The sequence below is a fragment of the Haliotis rufescens genome, unplaced genomic scaffold, assembly GCF_023055435.1.
Source record: "Haliotis rufescens isolate VD_foot unplaced genomic scaffold, xgHalRufe1.0.p SCAF_34, whole genome shotgun sequence".
Taxonomy (NCBI): domain Eukaryota; kingdom Metazoa; phylum Mollusca; class Gastropoda; order Lepetellida; family Haliotidae; genus Haliotis; species Haliotis rufescens.
This window is the reverse complement of record NW_025964046.1, coordinates 1,360,841-1,378,894: the sequence shown is the minus strand read 5'-3', so window position 1 is coordinate 1,378,894 and position 18,054 is coordinate 1,360,841. Positions and strand designations below refer to the sequence as shown.

At 42.6% G+C, this 18,054-nt stretch overlaps 1 protein-coding gene across 1 annotated transcript in view; it reads right to left on the bottom strand.

Moving 5' to 3' along the window:
• Positions 1-1,661: 1,661 nt before the first annotated feature.
• Positions 1,662-18,054, bottom strand: part of LOC124128212 (nephrin-like) — a 37,840-nt gene continuing 21,447 nt past the window's right edge. Inside the window, exons 2-8 of the mRNA XM_048380957.1 lie at positions 9,986-10,309; positions 8,529-8,834; positions 7,697-7,987; positions 6,956-7,243; positions 5,241-5,330; positions 4,104-4,178; positions 1,662-3,681 (exon numbers count right to left, since the gene is read on the bottom strand). Of these exons, the coding sequence (XP_048236914.1) occupies positions 3,512-3,681; positions 4,104-4,178; positions 5,241-5,330; positions 6,956-7,243; positions 7,697-7,987; positions 8,529-8,834; positions 9,986-10,309 (1,544 nt within the window). The 3' untranslated portion in view covers positions 1,662-3,511. The remainder of the gene's footprint in view (positions 3,682-4,103; positions 4,179-5,240; positions 5,331-6,955; positions 7,244-7,696; positions 7,988-8,528; positions 8,835-9,985; positions 10,310-18,054) is intronic.

Here is an 18,054-nt window from a genome sequence, read left to right as displayed (position 1 = left end):
TAAATAATACATACATACTTTATTCATTGCAACACGTCATCAAATGTTGAAATCATCAACCAGAACCACAAGTTACTCAATAAGTTAAAAACACAAATGAATGCAGAATGGTCACACAATACATCACAAATGACATGTAAACAGACCAATCAGTGTCACTGTTACCTCACAGTAATCCTGCCTTCTTCCAACCTCGCTTGATTGCGTCAGTGTCCTTTGCAATTTTGTCCACAATTTTGTTTGCATTCAAACTCACAATCATGACCCTGAGGTTAGTTAATTATCGTATTTGATAATTGGTCGCAATCCTCTCCGGTCAACTTTCCGGCCAACTCAGAGTAACTAGCTTCGGAGAGAAGCTGTCTATTGTTTGGTAATCGAGGGGTCATCTCAACACGGCAACTCGCAAAACGCAAAAATATCTCGTCGCAGTATTGTCTTTTGTGTGGTATTCGCAATATTTTAACGGCGCAGAAATAAAGCTGTTTACAGTATATAAAATATCACATCCGCATCTACATCCCGTTCACCATGACCTAAGGGGTGAATCAGGCCGGAGAGGGAACTAGGCATAATGTGTCATCTGTGAGATGGATTAAACGTCCTGGTTCAAACATAATGTTGCTCATTCGATGATTGTATCTCGTACCATGAGAGCAACCCATGCTTGCCGTAAAAAGTGACTATGCTTGTCGTAAGAGGCGACAAACGGGATCGGGTGGTCAGGCTCGCTGACTTGGTTGATGCATGTCATCGTATCCCAATTGCGTGGATCGATGCTCATGATTTCAATCACTGGATTGTCTAGTCCAAACTCGGTTTTTTTACAGACCACCGTCATATAGCTGGAAAATTGGAGTGCGGCGTTAAACAACAAACAAACAAAACAAACATGTGTCGATGATAAGTAAAGATACTTATTTTATTCGATCGACATATAACATAAGCTAAGAAACATGCTTTCTATCGAAAAATCCAGCTTTAAAATATCAACTAAGAGAAGGCGTAGGGATCCTGAGAGACGGTCGAGGCATGTCACATGGCCTCTATGACCTTACACGACGCCCGCATATAGCTTGAAAGTTGTGAAATGTTGCTGCAATGACGTCACTCAACACAAATATTGACATCGGTTGACAAAGGTAGAACATATTTCTGACGGCTGTCAACTTGGTGCAAGGACGGTTACTCTCCTTTGCTACACGAAGTTCAGGGTCGTAAATAGACGACGGCGATGAATGTTATGGTGAGGTGTTTGATATTATAGATTTTGTTTGTTGTTTAACGCCGCACTCAGAAATATTCAAGCTATATGACGGCGGTCTGTAAATAATCGAGTCTGGACCAGACAATCCAGTGATTAACATCATAAGCATCGATCCACGCAATTGGGATACGATGACATGCATCAACCAAGTCAGCGAGCCTGACCACCCGATCCCGTTAGTCGCCTTTTACGACAAGCATAGTCACCTTTTACGGCAAGCATGGGTTCCTGAAGACCTATAGAAGCTTTGAGTGAGTGAGTGAGTTGGGTTTAACGCCGCTTTTAACAGTATTCCAGTTATATCACGGCGTGTCAGCTTGATGTGGGAGGAAAGGCGGAAGTGATGCAGGTCTCAGACGTTTACCACTTCGGTGAAACCCACGAGCAAGGGTATGGTGCGGACAAACCTAGAAACATAATCGGGTCGAACCGGGATTCGAACCCACAAACATAGGTTTCTGGCGTGCCCAAGGGACGCAACTCTGCACAGCGAAACGCGGCGAATTAGACGACTGGGCCTTCCGTGTTCCTATAGAAGCTTTGAATGAAGCTTGTCAAATACAAAAGCTGTACATTAAGGACATGACAAAAAACATAAAATAGGTTAATAACTCAGAAGATTGAAGATGCATGCACAGTTTAGTGTACAGATGTACTGTGTGTGATTATGGAAAGTTAGAATGGTCTATTACGAGTACATATGTCTGGGACACAAAAGAGGAAGTAGTGTTCAGGGCTACCAAAGACGCCATGATAAGCTGGTGACAACACAGAGTCTGTAGTGTACAGTGCTACCAATGGCGCCATGATAAGCTGGTGACAGCACAGAGTCTGTTGTGTACAGTGCTACCAAAGACGCCATGATAAGCTGGTGACAACACATAGTCTGTTTTGTACAGTGCTACCAATGACGCCATGATAATCTGGTGACAACACAGAGTCTGTTGTGTACAGTGCTACCAATGACGCCATGATAAGCTGGTGTCAGCACAGAGTCTGTTGTGTACAGTGCTACCAATGACGCCATGATAAGCTGGTGACAACACAGAGTCTGTTGTGTACTGTGCTACCAATGACGCCATGATAAGCTGGTGACAACACAGAGTCTGTTGTGTACAGTGCTACCAATGACTCCATGATAAGCTAGTGACAACACAGAGTCTGTAGTGTACAGTGCTACCAATGACGCCATGATAAGCTGGTGACAACACAAAGTCTGTAGTGTACAGGGCTACCAATGACGCCATGATAAGCTGGTGACAGCACAGAGTCTGTTGTGTACAGTGCTACCAATGACGCCATGATAAGCTGGTGACAACACAGAGTCTGTAGTGTACAGTGCTACCAGTGACGCCATGATAAGCTGATGACAACACAGAGTCTGTTGTGTACAGTGCTACCAATGGCGCCATGATAAGCTGATGACAACACAGAGTCTGTAGTGTACAGTGCTACCAATGACGCCATGATAAGCTGGTGACAACACAGAGTCTGTTGTGTACAGTGCTACCAGTGACGCCATGATAAGCTGGTGACAACACAGAATCTGTAGTGTACAGTGCTACCAATGACGCCATGTTAAGCTGATGACAACACAGAGTCTGTAGTGTACAGTGCTACCAATGACGCCATGATAAGCTGATGACAACACAGAGTCTGTAGTGTACAGTGCTACCAGTGACGCCATGATAAGCTGATGACAACACAGAGTCTGTTGTGTACAGTGCTACCAATGACGCCATGATAAGCTGGTGACAACACAGAGTCTGTAGTGTACAGTGCTACCAGTGACGCCATGATAAGCTAATGACAACACAGAGTCTGTTGTGTACAGTGCTACCAGTGACGCCATGATAAGCTGGTGACAACACAGAGTCTGTAGTGTACAGTGCTACCAGTGACGCCATGATAAGCTGATGACAACACAGAATCTGGTCTGAATCACACGGTGATATCTTTAATGACTGAGCAATATGGATCAGACGACGGTGACTCTGTTGATGCTGCCGGTGTTGACGTTGAAGGTCGTGGTTGGTTACATTAAGGACCAAAAAACATAAAATATGTTAATAACTGGGAAGATTTAAGATGCATGCACAGTCTGGTGAACAGATGTACTGCGTGTGATTATGGAAAGTTAGAAGGGTCTATTACGAGTACATATGTCTTGGACACAATATAGGAAGTAGTGTACAGTGCTACCAATGACGCCATGAAAAGAGTCTGGTCTGCGCGTGACGTGTATCAGAGGGTGGTATCTTTAATGACTGAGTAATAAGGATCAGACGACGGCGACTCTGTTGATGCTGCCGGTGTTGACGTTGAAGGTCGTGGTTGGTTGTCGATGTTAATGTTTTCATACGCATCCTTGACAGGGATCAGTGAGGTATATAGATCCTTCCCCTTGTTCTCATCTGAACGAGAAAAACATTTTCCTAGCGTTAGAGGCCGACCATTCAATATTCATTCAGTGCTTCAGAGCATACTAGGGCGGTGAAATGAAGAGCCAAAGATTGTTGTGAACTCATAACCCATTTTCTGGACATCAAGCATATAACTTGTGATTGATTTTATGATCACACCATCGATCAAATCACCGAGCATGGTCACCTGGTCTATATAGTTATATGCCCAGAATGTGTTGCTGGGGGCATTATCTACCCTGAATTCAAAAGGGGTGTTATTTTTTTTAAAATAACTATATACATCGTCAAATAATATAATTCAGTCATATTCTTTTAGAACATATTGTAAACTTTTTTAAATGTGTTAGATGTATTTTACGGACATTGGGATCAGATGTGTTGGTCATTCGAAAAACGGGTAAATTCTTCACCTTCTCTGGTAGTTTCATTGTCACCCTCAGCTTCCGCGCTTGTCAAGGTTTGGGATTGACACTTGGCCTTTGTGCCTGAAACACACACAATCCAGTGATTGACATCAGGAGCATCGATCCACGCAATTGGGATACGATGACATGCATCAACCAAGTCAGCGAGCCTGACCATCCGATCCCGTTTGTCGCCTCTTACGACAAGCATAGTGGCCTTTTACAGCAAGCATGGGTTGCTGAAGACCTATAGAAGCTTTGAATGGAACACACACACACACACACACACACACACACACACACACACACACACACACACACACACACGCACGCACGCACGCACGCACGCACGCACGCACGCACACACACACACACAAACACACGCACAAACACACACACAAACACGCACACACACAAACAAACACACACACAAACAAACACACAAACAAACACACACCTACACACACACACACAAACAAACACACACACACAAACACACATACAAACACACACAAACACACACACACATATATATATATATGCCTCATAGGAGAGATGGTTGTGACTCACTTAAAATTGATCAATGGTTAAGAGTTTCTGTTCTCACGTCTCAAAGAAGTCCAAAGTAATATATTTATTCAATAGTTTTATAATTTGATATGAAGGACATATTTCAACTCAGTCATTGGACAAGCGTATTCATTGTAATACATATAGAAGACGAATATACACAAAATGTTAATTTGGTGAAGACTAATCTAGATTCAGAGATAAATTCATCTGACGGGTTTTCCTAACCTGTTTTATCAGAAAATTGTCGAAAATGCATAAATAGTTTCCTGTTTTGAGAGGTCTCTTTTGTCAATTTTGCCTGCTTTGTTTCAAATTTCATATCTCTCAAACTAGAGATTTCAAACCGAAAACACATATAATAATATGCAAATAACAATACGTAAATAATAATCTGTTATTGATAGTATGTATATTAAATTTAAATTATGAGGCTTTTAGACTCACTCTCACTCACTCACTCACTCACTCACTCACTCACTCACCTACTCACGCACGCACGCACGCACGCACGCACGCTCACACGCACGCACTCACGCACACACGCACTCATGGTGTTTGTGAAATACTTACACAACACAACAATGTGCACAGCCGTTGTGAGGAGCACTGACGCCACACACGCGATGACCACAACGTAGACGGGCACACATGAAGTGGTAGCTGCAAATAGAGTAGGCAGGAGCCAAGTGTTACACACCTATGCAGATAAAGTATGCATCAAAATCAAATCACGTGTTCCACACTGCTACAAATCTACTTGGAAAAAGAGAAATTTGCCAATCATGCTTAAAACGCTCTCTACTTTTGTTCACATACTAACTTCCCTCCCCAACCCCCGTAATGAGATTCAGTCGTTACCTCATTAAACAACTTCGAAGGACTCCGATGTGATGCTAGAGACTTAAAATGGTCAATCTGATCAGATATGTTAAAAACATTTTGCATCCTTTAAACAGCAATAAGTGATATTGGTGGTGAGGTGAAATGGGGTTAACGTCGCGTCCAAGATTATTGCACTTATATAGCGACGTACATGCACGTGTGTGTGTGTGTGTGTGTGTGTGTGTGTGTGTGTGGCTGTACTGAGGCCGATTTATAGTGCTAGCACACTCAGATACCATGCCACAGTTTAACGTGAAAACCCCACTCAGACACAGTATACTGACTCCGAGCCGACCAGTCCTTGTTAATGCCAGGATTACAACAAGTACCATCTTTTAACGTCTTTTACTATGACGCAGCGAGGGATCAAACCCCGGACCTTCCTCTCTCCGGGCGGACGCTCTACCACTAGACCACGGAGGCGGTCAGAGATATTGATAGACTGGGGGCTAATAGGAACAAGGTTCATCATAGAGATGATCCTTAGTGGAAAGATATTATAAAATAATAGGTGTACTTTGACAATACCGGTGAAAATGTATCTGAACCTCTGTGGCTAAATCACCAACTTTATTATAAGAAATCAGGCTAAAATGGCAAAAACAGTAAACTACAGTTACAACGAACTCAAAGGGACCACTAATTTTAGTTCGTTAAAACCGTAGTTTGTTATGAGCATATACAACACATGTACAGGTAATGGTCGGGACAAACAAAATAAGTTCGTCATATCAATCAGTTCGTTATAAGCGTGTTCGTTATAAACGTAGTTAACTGTATACCATAACAGATACGTGTAGATACATGAAGAACGAGAACCTCCAGGATACAAATAACATAACATTTTGGACTATACTCGGTTAATTGAACATTGATGCATTGACAGCCTTGGATACAATGTGTACTTATAAAATCCTCGGGAGGAATTGTTGAAACAGGAAAAGAGGATAGAGATATTATTGTGATCTGTACATTTTCGTTTCGGTTTGTTTTAAATGTTTGATAAATCTCTTCAAGGAGATATTTACTCTCAATATAGGAGATGATGCACTTAAAACTACACAACTTTCAAATCTGAATGGGATCCCGAGTCTTCAAAGCTAACGGATGTGACACATGGCACCCCCATGGAACTTTTGTTTTGGTTTGGCTTGTTGTTTAAGGCCGCACTCAGCAATATATGACAGCGTCTGTGACTGACAATCCAGTGATTGACATCATGAGCATCGATCCACGCAATTGCTATACGATGACATGCATCAACAAAGTCAGCGAGCCTGACCACCCTATCCCGTCAGTCGGATCTTACGGCAAGCACAGTTGCCTCTTACGACAAGCATAGTCGCCTCTAACGACCAGCATAGTCGCCTCTTACGACAAACATGGGTTGCTGAAGTCCATACCCGTATCTGTGGTCACTGTGATGGAGGTGTAGCTGTTTGAGCCATAATCATTCAGAGCATTCATCCGAATTTGGTACAGTGTTCCAGGTTCGAGGTCATCAATTTCCAGTTGAAGGGCATCGTCTTCACTCGGCCTGGTTGGATGCGTGATCCATTGCCCACCAGGTTCTCTGTACTGTATGTTGAAACTCTGTGTGGCGCCACCATTGAAAGCTTTCTCCCACTGCAGTGTTACCGAACGTGGGCAGGTGCTTGTCGCTTTCAGGCTGCTTGGTATGTTTGGCTTGGCTGAAAACAATGCGGATAAATTAGATACATTGCTTTACGTTATGGTAGAAACAGTGTAGCCAGCATATGCACTTGTACAGAAAAGAAAAACTGACTTTGTTAAATTCTTCTTCGCAATATGATGACAGTCACTTGCATAAGTAGACACTGCGTTTACCAACTACATAACAACTTGGTTTGGTTGATTATTGAAAATATCACAGTCAATTGTGACCTACTTGCTATGTAATGTCCCATTGGATGAATTTGTACCTGCATGATGACGCGATATCTGACAATATTGTATTTTCACCGAACTCAAACTAACAGTTTTAAAACAACTGCACAATATATTTTTCTCAAAACTGTTTTCGAAACATATTTACAAAAACATGTACTTATGAATTACTCAATTCATTTGTATACATTTATCCTGCCTTTTAAGAAGTATGTTTTATATGAAAAAAAACTAACATTTGGAAACCAGAGCTATCTTCACTTCCAATTGGCCTTCGGTGTTTTCCACGTTGACAGTGTAGTTCAAAAAGTCGTCTTCCTTGACATCCAAAATGGTGACACTTCCTGTCACAAGGACGCCCTCAGTGTTGACCCTTGTGGTATTGATTGGTCTCGAGTCTGGCCTTTTCCTCCACTTGAAGGTTGGCGGTGGGAAGGCTATGACGGTCAAACTTAGCGTTGCGTTTTCGTGCAGATTTGAAGCAAACACCAGATTGTCAGATGAAGATGAATATCGCCTTGGGGCACCTGAATAAACAATGGATGCCGACATGACATAAATCAAACAAGAAACATGGCAGATAACCTGATCTTAAAGTGCCATTCGTTTTGATTTCCACTTTATTTAAACCTGAAAAAAGATAATGATGATAATAAAACATTTAAATCATAATTTTAGCAAATATATTGTTCAATGTGAATCTTGAAACATGAGTGATTGGTCCCCCAAAGTTTCAAAGAAAGAAACTGAATGTTTGTTTGTTTGTTTGTTTGTTTGTTGTTAAACGTCGCACTCAGCAATATTCCAGCTATATGACGGAGGTCTGTAAGTTATTGAGTCTGGACCAGACAATCCAGTGATTGACATTGATCATAAACATCGATCAACGCAATTGGGACAAGATGACATGCATCAACCAAGTCAGTGAGTCTGACCACCCAATCGCGTTAGTCGCCTCTTACGACAAGCATTGTCGCCTTTCACGGCAAGGATGGGTTGTTGAAGACCTATTCTGCTATACATGAACAGCAATATTAAGAAACTTATTTTGAAAAAAATATTACTTACAAGTGACTTGTAATAACACAGTCTGTTGGGCAGCTTTTCCGATCAAGTTCCCGGCCGAGCAGGTGTATTCTCCCCCTTCCTGGCAGGACACATCCAGTAGCATCGCTTTCATTGTTTGTTTGTAACTCCGCACTGGGTTATAGTTGCTGAACTTCCTTCTTCCTATGCTGGAGGTCTTGTTCCTGATCTCTATGGTAGAAGCCGGATTACTGCTGATGTTACACTGCAGTGTCACGTTGTCGTGTTCCGTCACACTCACGGTTCTGTCCCCAGACGTGACACCAAAGTATTCTATACTAGGAGCAGCTTAAACACCACAATAATGTCATTAATGAACCATGTTGTTATTACTATACACTTTTCTCAACTCTCATTTATAATGGAATTATATTTTCTAACAGTTATAAAGAATCAGTTTTACTTCTGGCTTCACACTACACTGTCACATTGTCACGTTGTCGTGTTCCCTTACGTGCCTGGTTCTGCTCCCTAACGTGACACTAAAATGTTCTATGCGAGGAGCATCTTAAACACCACAATATGATTATTAATAATTTCACCAATGAACAAGTTATCATTGATATAAACATATCTTGTGTGACGTTTCTACGATTATTATTATTATTATTATTATTATTATATATTAAAACATGAGTAACATATACTAGTATGTTTCCATGAACATAAGAAATGTCGGCTGAAATAATTTTGTATATTTTAACCAATACAATAGAATAATTATGTCATATCTTAATATATCATACCTATATAGTTATTGTGCAGCCATATATGCCAAACTGGTCAGAATACTTAAATACCTTAATACCTCAGACACAGTGACATTAACTAAAAGGTGTACTCCCCTTTTTCATGAACCTAATTGAAGACTGGTTGGCTGGTTTGTTATTTTACGCCGCACTCAGCCATATTTCAGCTATATAACGGCGGTCTATAAATAATCGAATCTGGATCAGACAATCCAGTGATTGACATCATGAGCATCGATCTACGCAATTGGGATATGTTGACATGCATCAACGAAGTCAGCGAGCCTGACCACACGATCCCGTTACACGCCTCTTACGACAAGCAATGTCACCTTTTACGGCAAGCATCGATTGAAGAAGACCTACTCTACCCCGGATCTTCACGGGTAGACTAGTATGGTAGAGGGAATGATTAGATATGACTCATCCATGTCAGCATGAAGTACACTGCTACATGTACACACGCTATGATCTTTATGTTGAGCTTTCATACCTCTTGATGGCTCGGTTGGTCATGCTCGGTGACGTGGTTGATTGTCTGGTCCAGACTCGATTATTTACAGACCTCCGTCATATTGCTGAGTGTTAAACATCAAACAAAAAACAAACAAACAGCAAAGTTACTGGGGCTCTGTTGTAACAGGGGATGACTTAGTGTTATACAGAGGTACCTGTATTTGCCATACTTACATCGCACATCCAAAGTAACCGTGTTGCTCCTCATCCCTCCTCCCTGGCACTGCCAAACAGTAGAATCATCCCGAGAAACATCCCTGATGGTCAATGTGTACCTGTGTCGTTGTCCGTCTTCATCTGAACATTGGGTCCTGTTATTCCCCGTTATCTGTTGCCCTGTGTCTACTGCTACACCACAGACAGATCGAAATGAAAGGTTATCACGTTTCAAGAACGTAATTAACCCCGTGACTCTCGCATTGACAACCTCGCAGGTAAACGTGAACTCTCTCCCCAGGACGGAATACTCTCCAGAGCCCTTCATGTTTATGGATCCACCTAGAAAAGACAGGGATGATACACTGAAAACATGCAACGTTTTACGTTCGTCTGTCAAAACAGATGTACCATTTCATCAAATAGAGATTTTTTTAAGTATGATGTTGTTCGTCGAATATGCAAGTGGTATGGATGGAATACTATTAATTGGAGTGTATAGTTACTGTGTATGAGTACGAAGATGCCGCGAAGGTCTCCTCTTCTTATCCGCGATGAGTCAAGGTGTGTCAAGCAAGCATTTTAAATAAATTATTTCAGCTGGTTGTCAGGTAACTAAAGCTGTAATTCTTGTTTAACAGGGAGCCAAATACTGACACGAGGAAATGTCCTGCATAATGACGTTATCATACTGATGAATATTGCAGTAATGAATTCTTATCACTGAGCATCACGCTGACAGCCGCCATTACATTATAGAGGACATAGGGTGAGTGAGTGAGTGAGTATGGTTTTACGCCGCTGTTAGCAATATTCCAGTAATATCACGGCGGGGGACACCAGAACTGGGCTTCACACATTGTACCCATGTCGGGATCGAACCCAGGTCTCCGGCGTGACGAGGAATGCTTTAACCACTAGGCTACTGGATCACCCCATAGAGGACATGGAAAACGAATTACAAATTACGTTGTATCCGATGAACGTTGTTTCGAATTCCACATTTTGATTAAGATTAGGGTTTTTCAACACTTTCCCACTGCTCTTTAGTTCCACCGAAGTGAAACCTTTCTACAGCGTGTGTCTCTGTGGTCATTCCCCAACAATAGGCCTGCATGCCATGACATAGCCGATCTTCTGTACACCGCTGACCTCACCTAAATATATTGTCGAGGTCACCTCATTCATGTACTTTGTTTGTGAAATCAAAATTGCTCTCGCAAAGATTAATGTAAGCAGAGGCGTTTCTTTTATTATTTCCGACCACAACAAGTAGAGCGCATCCGCGATGCTGTGGGCGGAGACACACATGATGTCCTTCCGACATAAACAAGTAGAGCGCATCCGCGATGCTGTGGGCGGAGACACACATGATGTCCTTCCGACATAAACAAGTAGAGCGCATCCGCGATGCTGTGGGCGGAGACACACATGATGTCCTTCCGACATAAACAAGTAGAGCGCATCCGCGATGATGTGGGCGGAGACACACATGATGTCCTTCCGACATAAACAAGTAGAGCGCATCCGCGATGCTGTGGGCAGAGACACACATGATGTCCTTCCGACATAAACAAGTAGAGCGCATCCGCGATGCTGTGGGCGGAGACACACATGATGTCCTTCCGACATAAACAAGTAGAGTGCATCCGCGATGCTGTGGGCGGAGACACACATGATGTCCTTCCGACATAAACAAGTAGAGCGCATCCGCGATGCTGTGGGCGGAGACACACATGATATCCTTCCGACATAAACAAGTAGAGTGCATCCGCAATGCTGTGGGCGGTGACACACATGATGTCCTTCTTACCGGGTGTGACAAAAACTCGACGTTTTAAGCCCTACCGTATATCACAAACCTGCGGACGGACGTCAATATGACCAAAGTCATCGTCAGCCCACTTAACTCTATCATCAATTAAAAGGTTTGTTTTTATTGCTATTTGGTGAATCTTGATCTGAGTAATGTTGTGTGTGATGCGAGCAAACCCTAGTCATAAATACAAGCGAACCAGCTCTGCTCACAGCTTCACTAAATATAGATGTTAGTGATCAGGAAGTATACTCACTGCCAAAAGAAACGCGAATACCAAACATCTTGGTTAATATATGAAGACTTGCTCATATTCAACAGATATCGATTGGTTCGATGCATAACCGACCACACTGGTATGTTGTGTGAACCGATGCTCATGAACGCATCACATGTGACGTCATAGATCCATGACTCGAGAGGCACCATTTGTCTCGTGCAGGATTAGTGCGTAAAGTCTGGAAATCACGTGCAGCATATCGTGATAAGAATACTTACTCTGTGGTAAACCTTGCCTGATTGTTAGTTTTGTACATCAACTGGTACACATGGGAAACATCTCTTCTTGACGTACATACTTCTCCATATCTTTCTATGGTTCGCATGGATAAATTTGCTAATAATATTTCTCCAGGACAAGATGGCGTCTCAACTGAGTTCTTAAAAGCGTCAAAACCTTACACACTCTCTCTTTTTACATTAATATCTTATAAAATATTTCAAGATATGTGGGGATATCTTCACGTCAGGTTACTCCATGTAGGATATATGGAGGCTGACCCCAATAATAACAGAGACATATCATTGATAGATTCATGATCTCTATGTAATTTGCCAAAATAAGATATAAGTTTAAAACCGCTTAATATGCTTAATTTTCAAGAATACTACAAATGATGTGTATGTCTGTACTCTATGTGGGTGTATGTCTGGATGTGTGTTGTGGGTGTATGTCTGTATGTGTGTTGTGGGTATATGTCTGGATGTGTGTTGTGGGTGTATGTCTGTATGTGTGTTGTGGGTGTATGTCTGTATGTGTGTTGTAGGTGTATGTCTGGATGTGTGTTGTGGGTGTATGTCTGGATGTGTGTTGTGGGTGTATGTCTGTATGTGTGTTGTTGGTATATGTCTGGATGTGTGTTGTGGGTGTATGTCTGGATGTGTGTTGTGGGTGTATGTCTGTATGTGTGTTGTGGGTGTATGTCTGGATGTGTGTTGTGGGTGTATGTTTGTATGTGTATTGTGGGTGTATGTCTGTATGTGTGTTGTGGGTGTATGTCTGTATGTGTGTTGTGGGTGTATGTCTGTATGTATGTCTGTATGTGTGTTGTGGGTGTATGTCTGTATGTGTGTTGTGGGTGTATGTTTGTCTGTGTGTTGTGGGTGTATGTCTGTATGTGGATTGTGGGTGTATGTCTGTATGTGTGTTGTCGGTGTATGTCTGTATGTGTGTTGTGGGTGTATGTTTGTCTGTGTGTTGTGGGTGTATGTCTGTATGTGGATTGTGGGTGTATGTCTGTATGTGTGTTGTGGGTGTTTGTCTGTATGTGTGTTGTGGGTGTATGTCTCTATGTGTGTTGTGGGTGTATGTCTGGATGTGTGTTGTGGGTGTATGTCTGTATGTGGATTGTGGGTGTATGTCTGTATGTGTGTTGTGGGTGTATGTCTGTATGTGTGTTGTGGGTGTATGTCTGTATGTGGATTGTGGGTGTATGTCTGTATGTGTGTTGTGGGTGTATGTCTGTATGTGTGTTGTGGGTGTATGTCTCTATGTGTGTTGTTGGTGTATGTCTGTATGTATGTCTCTATGTGTGTTGTGGGTGTATGTCTGTATGTCTGTTGTGGGTGTATGTATGTATGTGTGTTGTATGTGTATGTCTGTATGTGTGTTGTGAGTGTATGTCTGGATGTGTGTTGTGGGTGTATGTCTGTATGTGTGTTGTGGGTGTATGTCTGTATGTGTATTGTGGGTGTATGTCTGTATGTATGTCTGTATGTGTCTTGTGGGTGTATGTCTGTATGTGTGTTGTGGGTGTATGTCTGTATGTGTGTTGTGGGTGTGTGTCTGGATGTATGTCTGGATGTGTGTTGTAGGTGTATGTCTGGATGTATGTTGTAGGTGTATGTCTGGATGTGTGTTGTGGGTGTATGTCTGGATGTGTGTTGTAGGTGTATGTCTGTATGTGTGTTGTGGATGTATGTCTGTATGTATGTCTGTATGTGTGTTGTAGGTGTATGTCTGGATGTGTGTTGTAGGTGTATGTCTGGATGTGTGTTGTGGATGTATGTCTGGATGTGTGTTGTGGGTGTATGTCTGTATGTGTGTTGTAGGTGTATGTCTGTATGTGTGTTGTAGGTGTATGTCTGGATGTGTGTTGTGGATGTATGTCTGGATGTGTGTTGTGGGTGTATGTCTGGATGTATGTCTGGATGTGTGTTGTGGATGTATGTCTGGATGTATGTCTGTATGTGTGTTGTGGGTGTATGTCTAGATGTGTGTTGTGGGTGTATGTCTGGATGTGTGTTGTGGGTGTATGTCTGTATGTATGTCTGTATGTGTGTTGTAGGTGTATGTCTGGATGTGTGTTGTAGGTGTATGTCTGGATGTGTGTTGTGGATGTATGTCTGGATGTGTGTTGTGGGTGTATGTCTGTATGTGTCTTGTAGGTGTATGTCTGTATGTGTGTTGTAGGTGTATGTCTGGATGTGTGTTGTGGATGTATGTCTGGATGTGTGTTGTGGATGTATGTCTGGATGTGTGTTGTGGGTGTATGTCTGGATGTATGTCTGGATGTGTGTTGTAGGTGTATGTCTGGATGTATGTCTGTATGTGTGTTGTGGGTGTATGTCTAGATGTGTGTTGTGGGTGTATGTCTGGATGTGTGTTGTGGGTGTATGTCTGGATGTATGTCTGGATGTGTGTTGTGGGTGTATGTCTGGATGTATGTCTGTATGTGTGTTGTGGGTGTATGTCTAGATGTGTGTTGTGGGTGTATGTCTGGATGTGTGTTGTGGGTGTATGTCTGTATGTATGTCTGTATGTGTGTTGTAGGTGTATGTCTGTATGTGAGTTGTAGGTGTATGTCTGGATGTGTGTTGTGGGTGTATGTCTGTATGTGTGTGGTGGGTGTATGTCTAGATGTGTGTTGTGGGTGTATGTCTGTATGTGTGTTGTGGGTGTATGTCTGTATGTGTGTTGTGTGTGTATGTCTGTACTCTATGTGGGTGTATGTCTGGATGTGTGTTGTGGGTGTATGTCTGGATGTGTGTTGTGGGTGTATGTCTGTATGTGTGTTGTTGGTGTATGTCTGTATGTGTGTTGTGGGTTTATGTCTGGATGTGTGTCGTGGGTGTATGTCTGTATGTGTGTTGTGGGTGTATGTCTGTATGTGTGTTGTGGGTGTATGTCTGGATGTGTGTTGTAGGTGTATGTCTGTATGTGTGTTGTAGGTGTATGTCTGGATGTGTGTTGTGGGTGTATGTCTGTATGTGTGTTGTGGGTGTATGTCTAGATGTGTGTTGTAGGTGTATGTCTGGATGTGTGTTGTGGGTGTATGTATGAATGTGTGTTGTTGGTGTATGTCTGTATGTGTGTTGTGGGTGTATGTCTAGATGTGTGTTATGGGTGTATGTCTGGATGTGTGTTGTAGGTGTATGTCTGGAAGTGTGTTGTGGGTGTATGTCTGTATGTGTGTTGTGGGTGTATGTCTGGATGTGTGTTGTAGGTGTATGTCTGTATGTGTGTTGTAGGTGTATGTCTGGATGTGTGTTGTAGGTGTATGTCTAGATGTGTGTTGTAGGTGTATGTCTGGATGTGTGTTGTGGGTGTATGTCTGGATGTGTGTTGTAGGTGTATGTCTGTTTGTGTGTTGTAGGTGTATGTCTGGATGTGTGTTGTGGGTGTATGTCTGTATGTGTGTTGTGGGTGTATGTCTGGATGTGTGTTGTAGGTGTATGTCTGGATGTGTGTTGTGGGTGTATGTATGAATGTGTTTTGTTGGTGTATGTCTGTATGTGTGTTGTGGGTGTATGTCTAGATGTGTGTTGTGGGTGTATGTCTGGATGTGTGTTGTAGGTGTATGTCTGGATGTGTGTTGTGGGTGTATGTCTGGATGTGTGTTGTGGGTGTATGTCTGGATGTATGTTGTGGGTGTATGTCTGGATGTGTGTTGTGGGTGTATGTCTAGATGTGTGTTGTGGGTGTATGTCTGGATGTGTGTTGTGGGTGTATGTCTGTATGTGTGTTGTGGGTGTATGTCTGTATGTGTGTTGTGGGTGTATGTCTAGATGTGTGTTGTGGGTGTATGTCTGGATGTGTGTTGTGGGTGTATGTCTGGATGTGTGTTGTGGGTGTATGTCTAGATGTGTGTTGTGGGTGTATGTCTGGATGTGTGTTGTGGGTGTATGTCTGGATGTGTGTTGTGGGTGTATGTCTGTATGTGTGTTGTGGGTGTATGTCTGTATGTGTGTTGTGGGTGTATGTCTAGATGTGTGTTGTGGGTGTATGTCTGGATGTGTGTTGTGGGTGTATGTCTGGATGTGTGTTGTAGGTGTATGTCTGGATGTGTGTTGTGGGTGTATGTCTGGATGTGTGTTGTGGGTGTATGTCTAGATGTGTGTTGTGGGTGTATGTCTGTATGTGTGTTGTGGGTGTATGTCTAGATGTGTGTTGTGGGTGTATGTCTGGATGTGTGTTGTGGGTGTATGTCTGGATGTGTGTTGTAGGTGTATGTCTGGATGTGTGTTGTGGGTGTATGTCTGGATGTGTGTTGTGGGTGTATGTCTAGATGTGTGTTGTGGGTGTATGTCTGTATGTGTGTTGTGGGTGTATGTCTGGATGTGTGTTGTGGGTGTATGTCTAGATGTGTGTTGTGGGTGTATGTCTGGATGTATGTCTGTATGTGTGTTGTGGGTGTATGTCTGTATGTGTGTTGTGGGTGTATGTCTGGATGTGTGTTGTAGGTGTATGTCTGTATCTGTGTTGTGGATGTATATCTGGATGTGTGTTGTGGATGTATGTCTGGATGTGTGTTGTAGGTGTATGTCTGGATGTGTGTTGTGGGTGTATGTATGTATGTGTGTTGTAGGTGTATGTCTGGATGTGTGTTGTGGATGTATGTCTGGATGTGTGTTGTGGGTGTATGTCTGGATGTATGTCTGGATGTGTGTTGTGGGTGTATGTCTGGATGTGTGTTGTGGGTGTATGTCTGTATGTGTGTTGTTGGTGTATGTCTGTATGTATGTCTGGATGTATGTTGTGGGTGTATGTCTGGATGTGTGTTGTAGGTGTATGTCTGGATGTGTGTTGTAGGTGTATGTCTGGATGTGTGTTGTAGGTGTATGTCTAGATGTGTGTTGTAGGTGTATGTCTGGATGTGTGTTGTGGGTGTATGTCTGTATGTGTGTTGTAGGTGTATGTCTGTATGTGTGTTGTGGGTGTATGTCTGTATGTGTGTTGTGGATGTATGTCTGGATGTGTGTTGTAGGTGTATGTCTGGATGTGTGTTGTAGGTGTATGTCTGGATGTATGTTGTAGGTGTATGTCTGGATGTGTGTTGTAGGTGTATGTCTGGATGTGTGTTGTGGGTGTATGTCTGTATGTGTGTTGTGGGTGTATGTCTGGATGTGTGTTGTAGGGTGTATGTCTGGATGTGTGTTGTAGGTGTATGTCTGGATGTGTGTTGTGGGTGTATGTCTAGATGTGTGTTGTAGGTGTATGTCTAGATGTATGTTGTAGGTGTATGTCTGGATGTGTGTTGTAGGTGTATGTCTGGATGTGTGTTGTGGGTGTATGTCTGTATGTGTGTTGTAGGTGTATGTCTAGATGTGTGTTGTAGGTGTATGTCTAGATGTGTGTTGTAGGTGTATGTCTAGATGTGTGTTGTGGGTGTATGTCTGTATGTGTGTTGTGGGTGTATGTCTGGATGTGTGTTGTGGGTGTATGTCTGGATGTGTGTTGTGGGTGTATGTCTGTATGTATGTTGTGGATGTGTGTTGTGGGTGTATGTCTGGATGTGTGTTGTGGGTGTATGTCTGTATGTGTGTTGTTGGTGTATGTCTGTATGTATGTCTGGATGTGTGTTGTTGGTGTGTGTCTGTATGTGTGTTGTGGGTGTATGTCTGTATGTATGTTGTTGGTGTATGTCTAGATGTGTGTGGTGGGTGTATGTCTGTATGTGTGTTGTTGGTGTATGTCTGGATGTGTGTTGTGGGTGTATGTCTGGATGTGTGTTGTGGGTGTATGTCTGGATGTGTGTTGTGGGTGTATGTC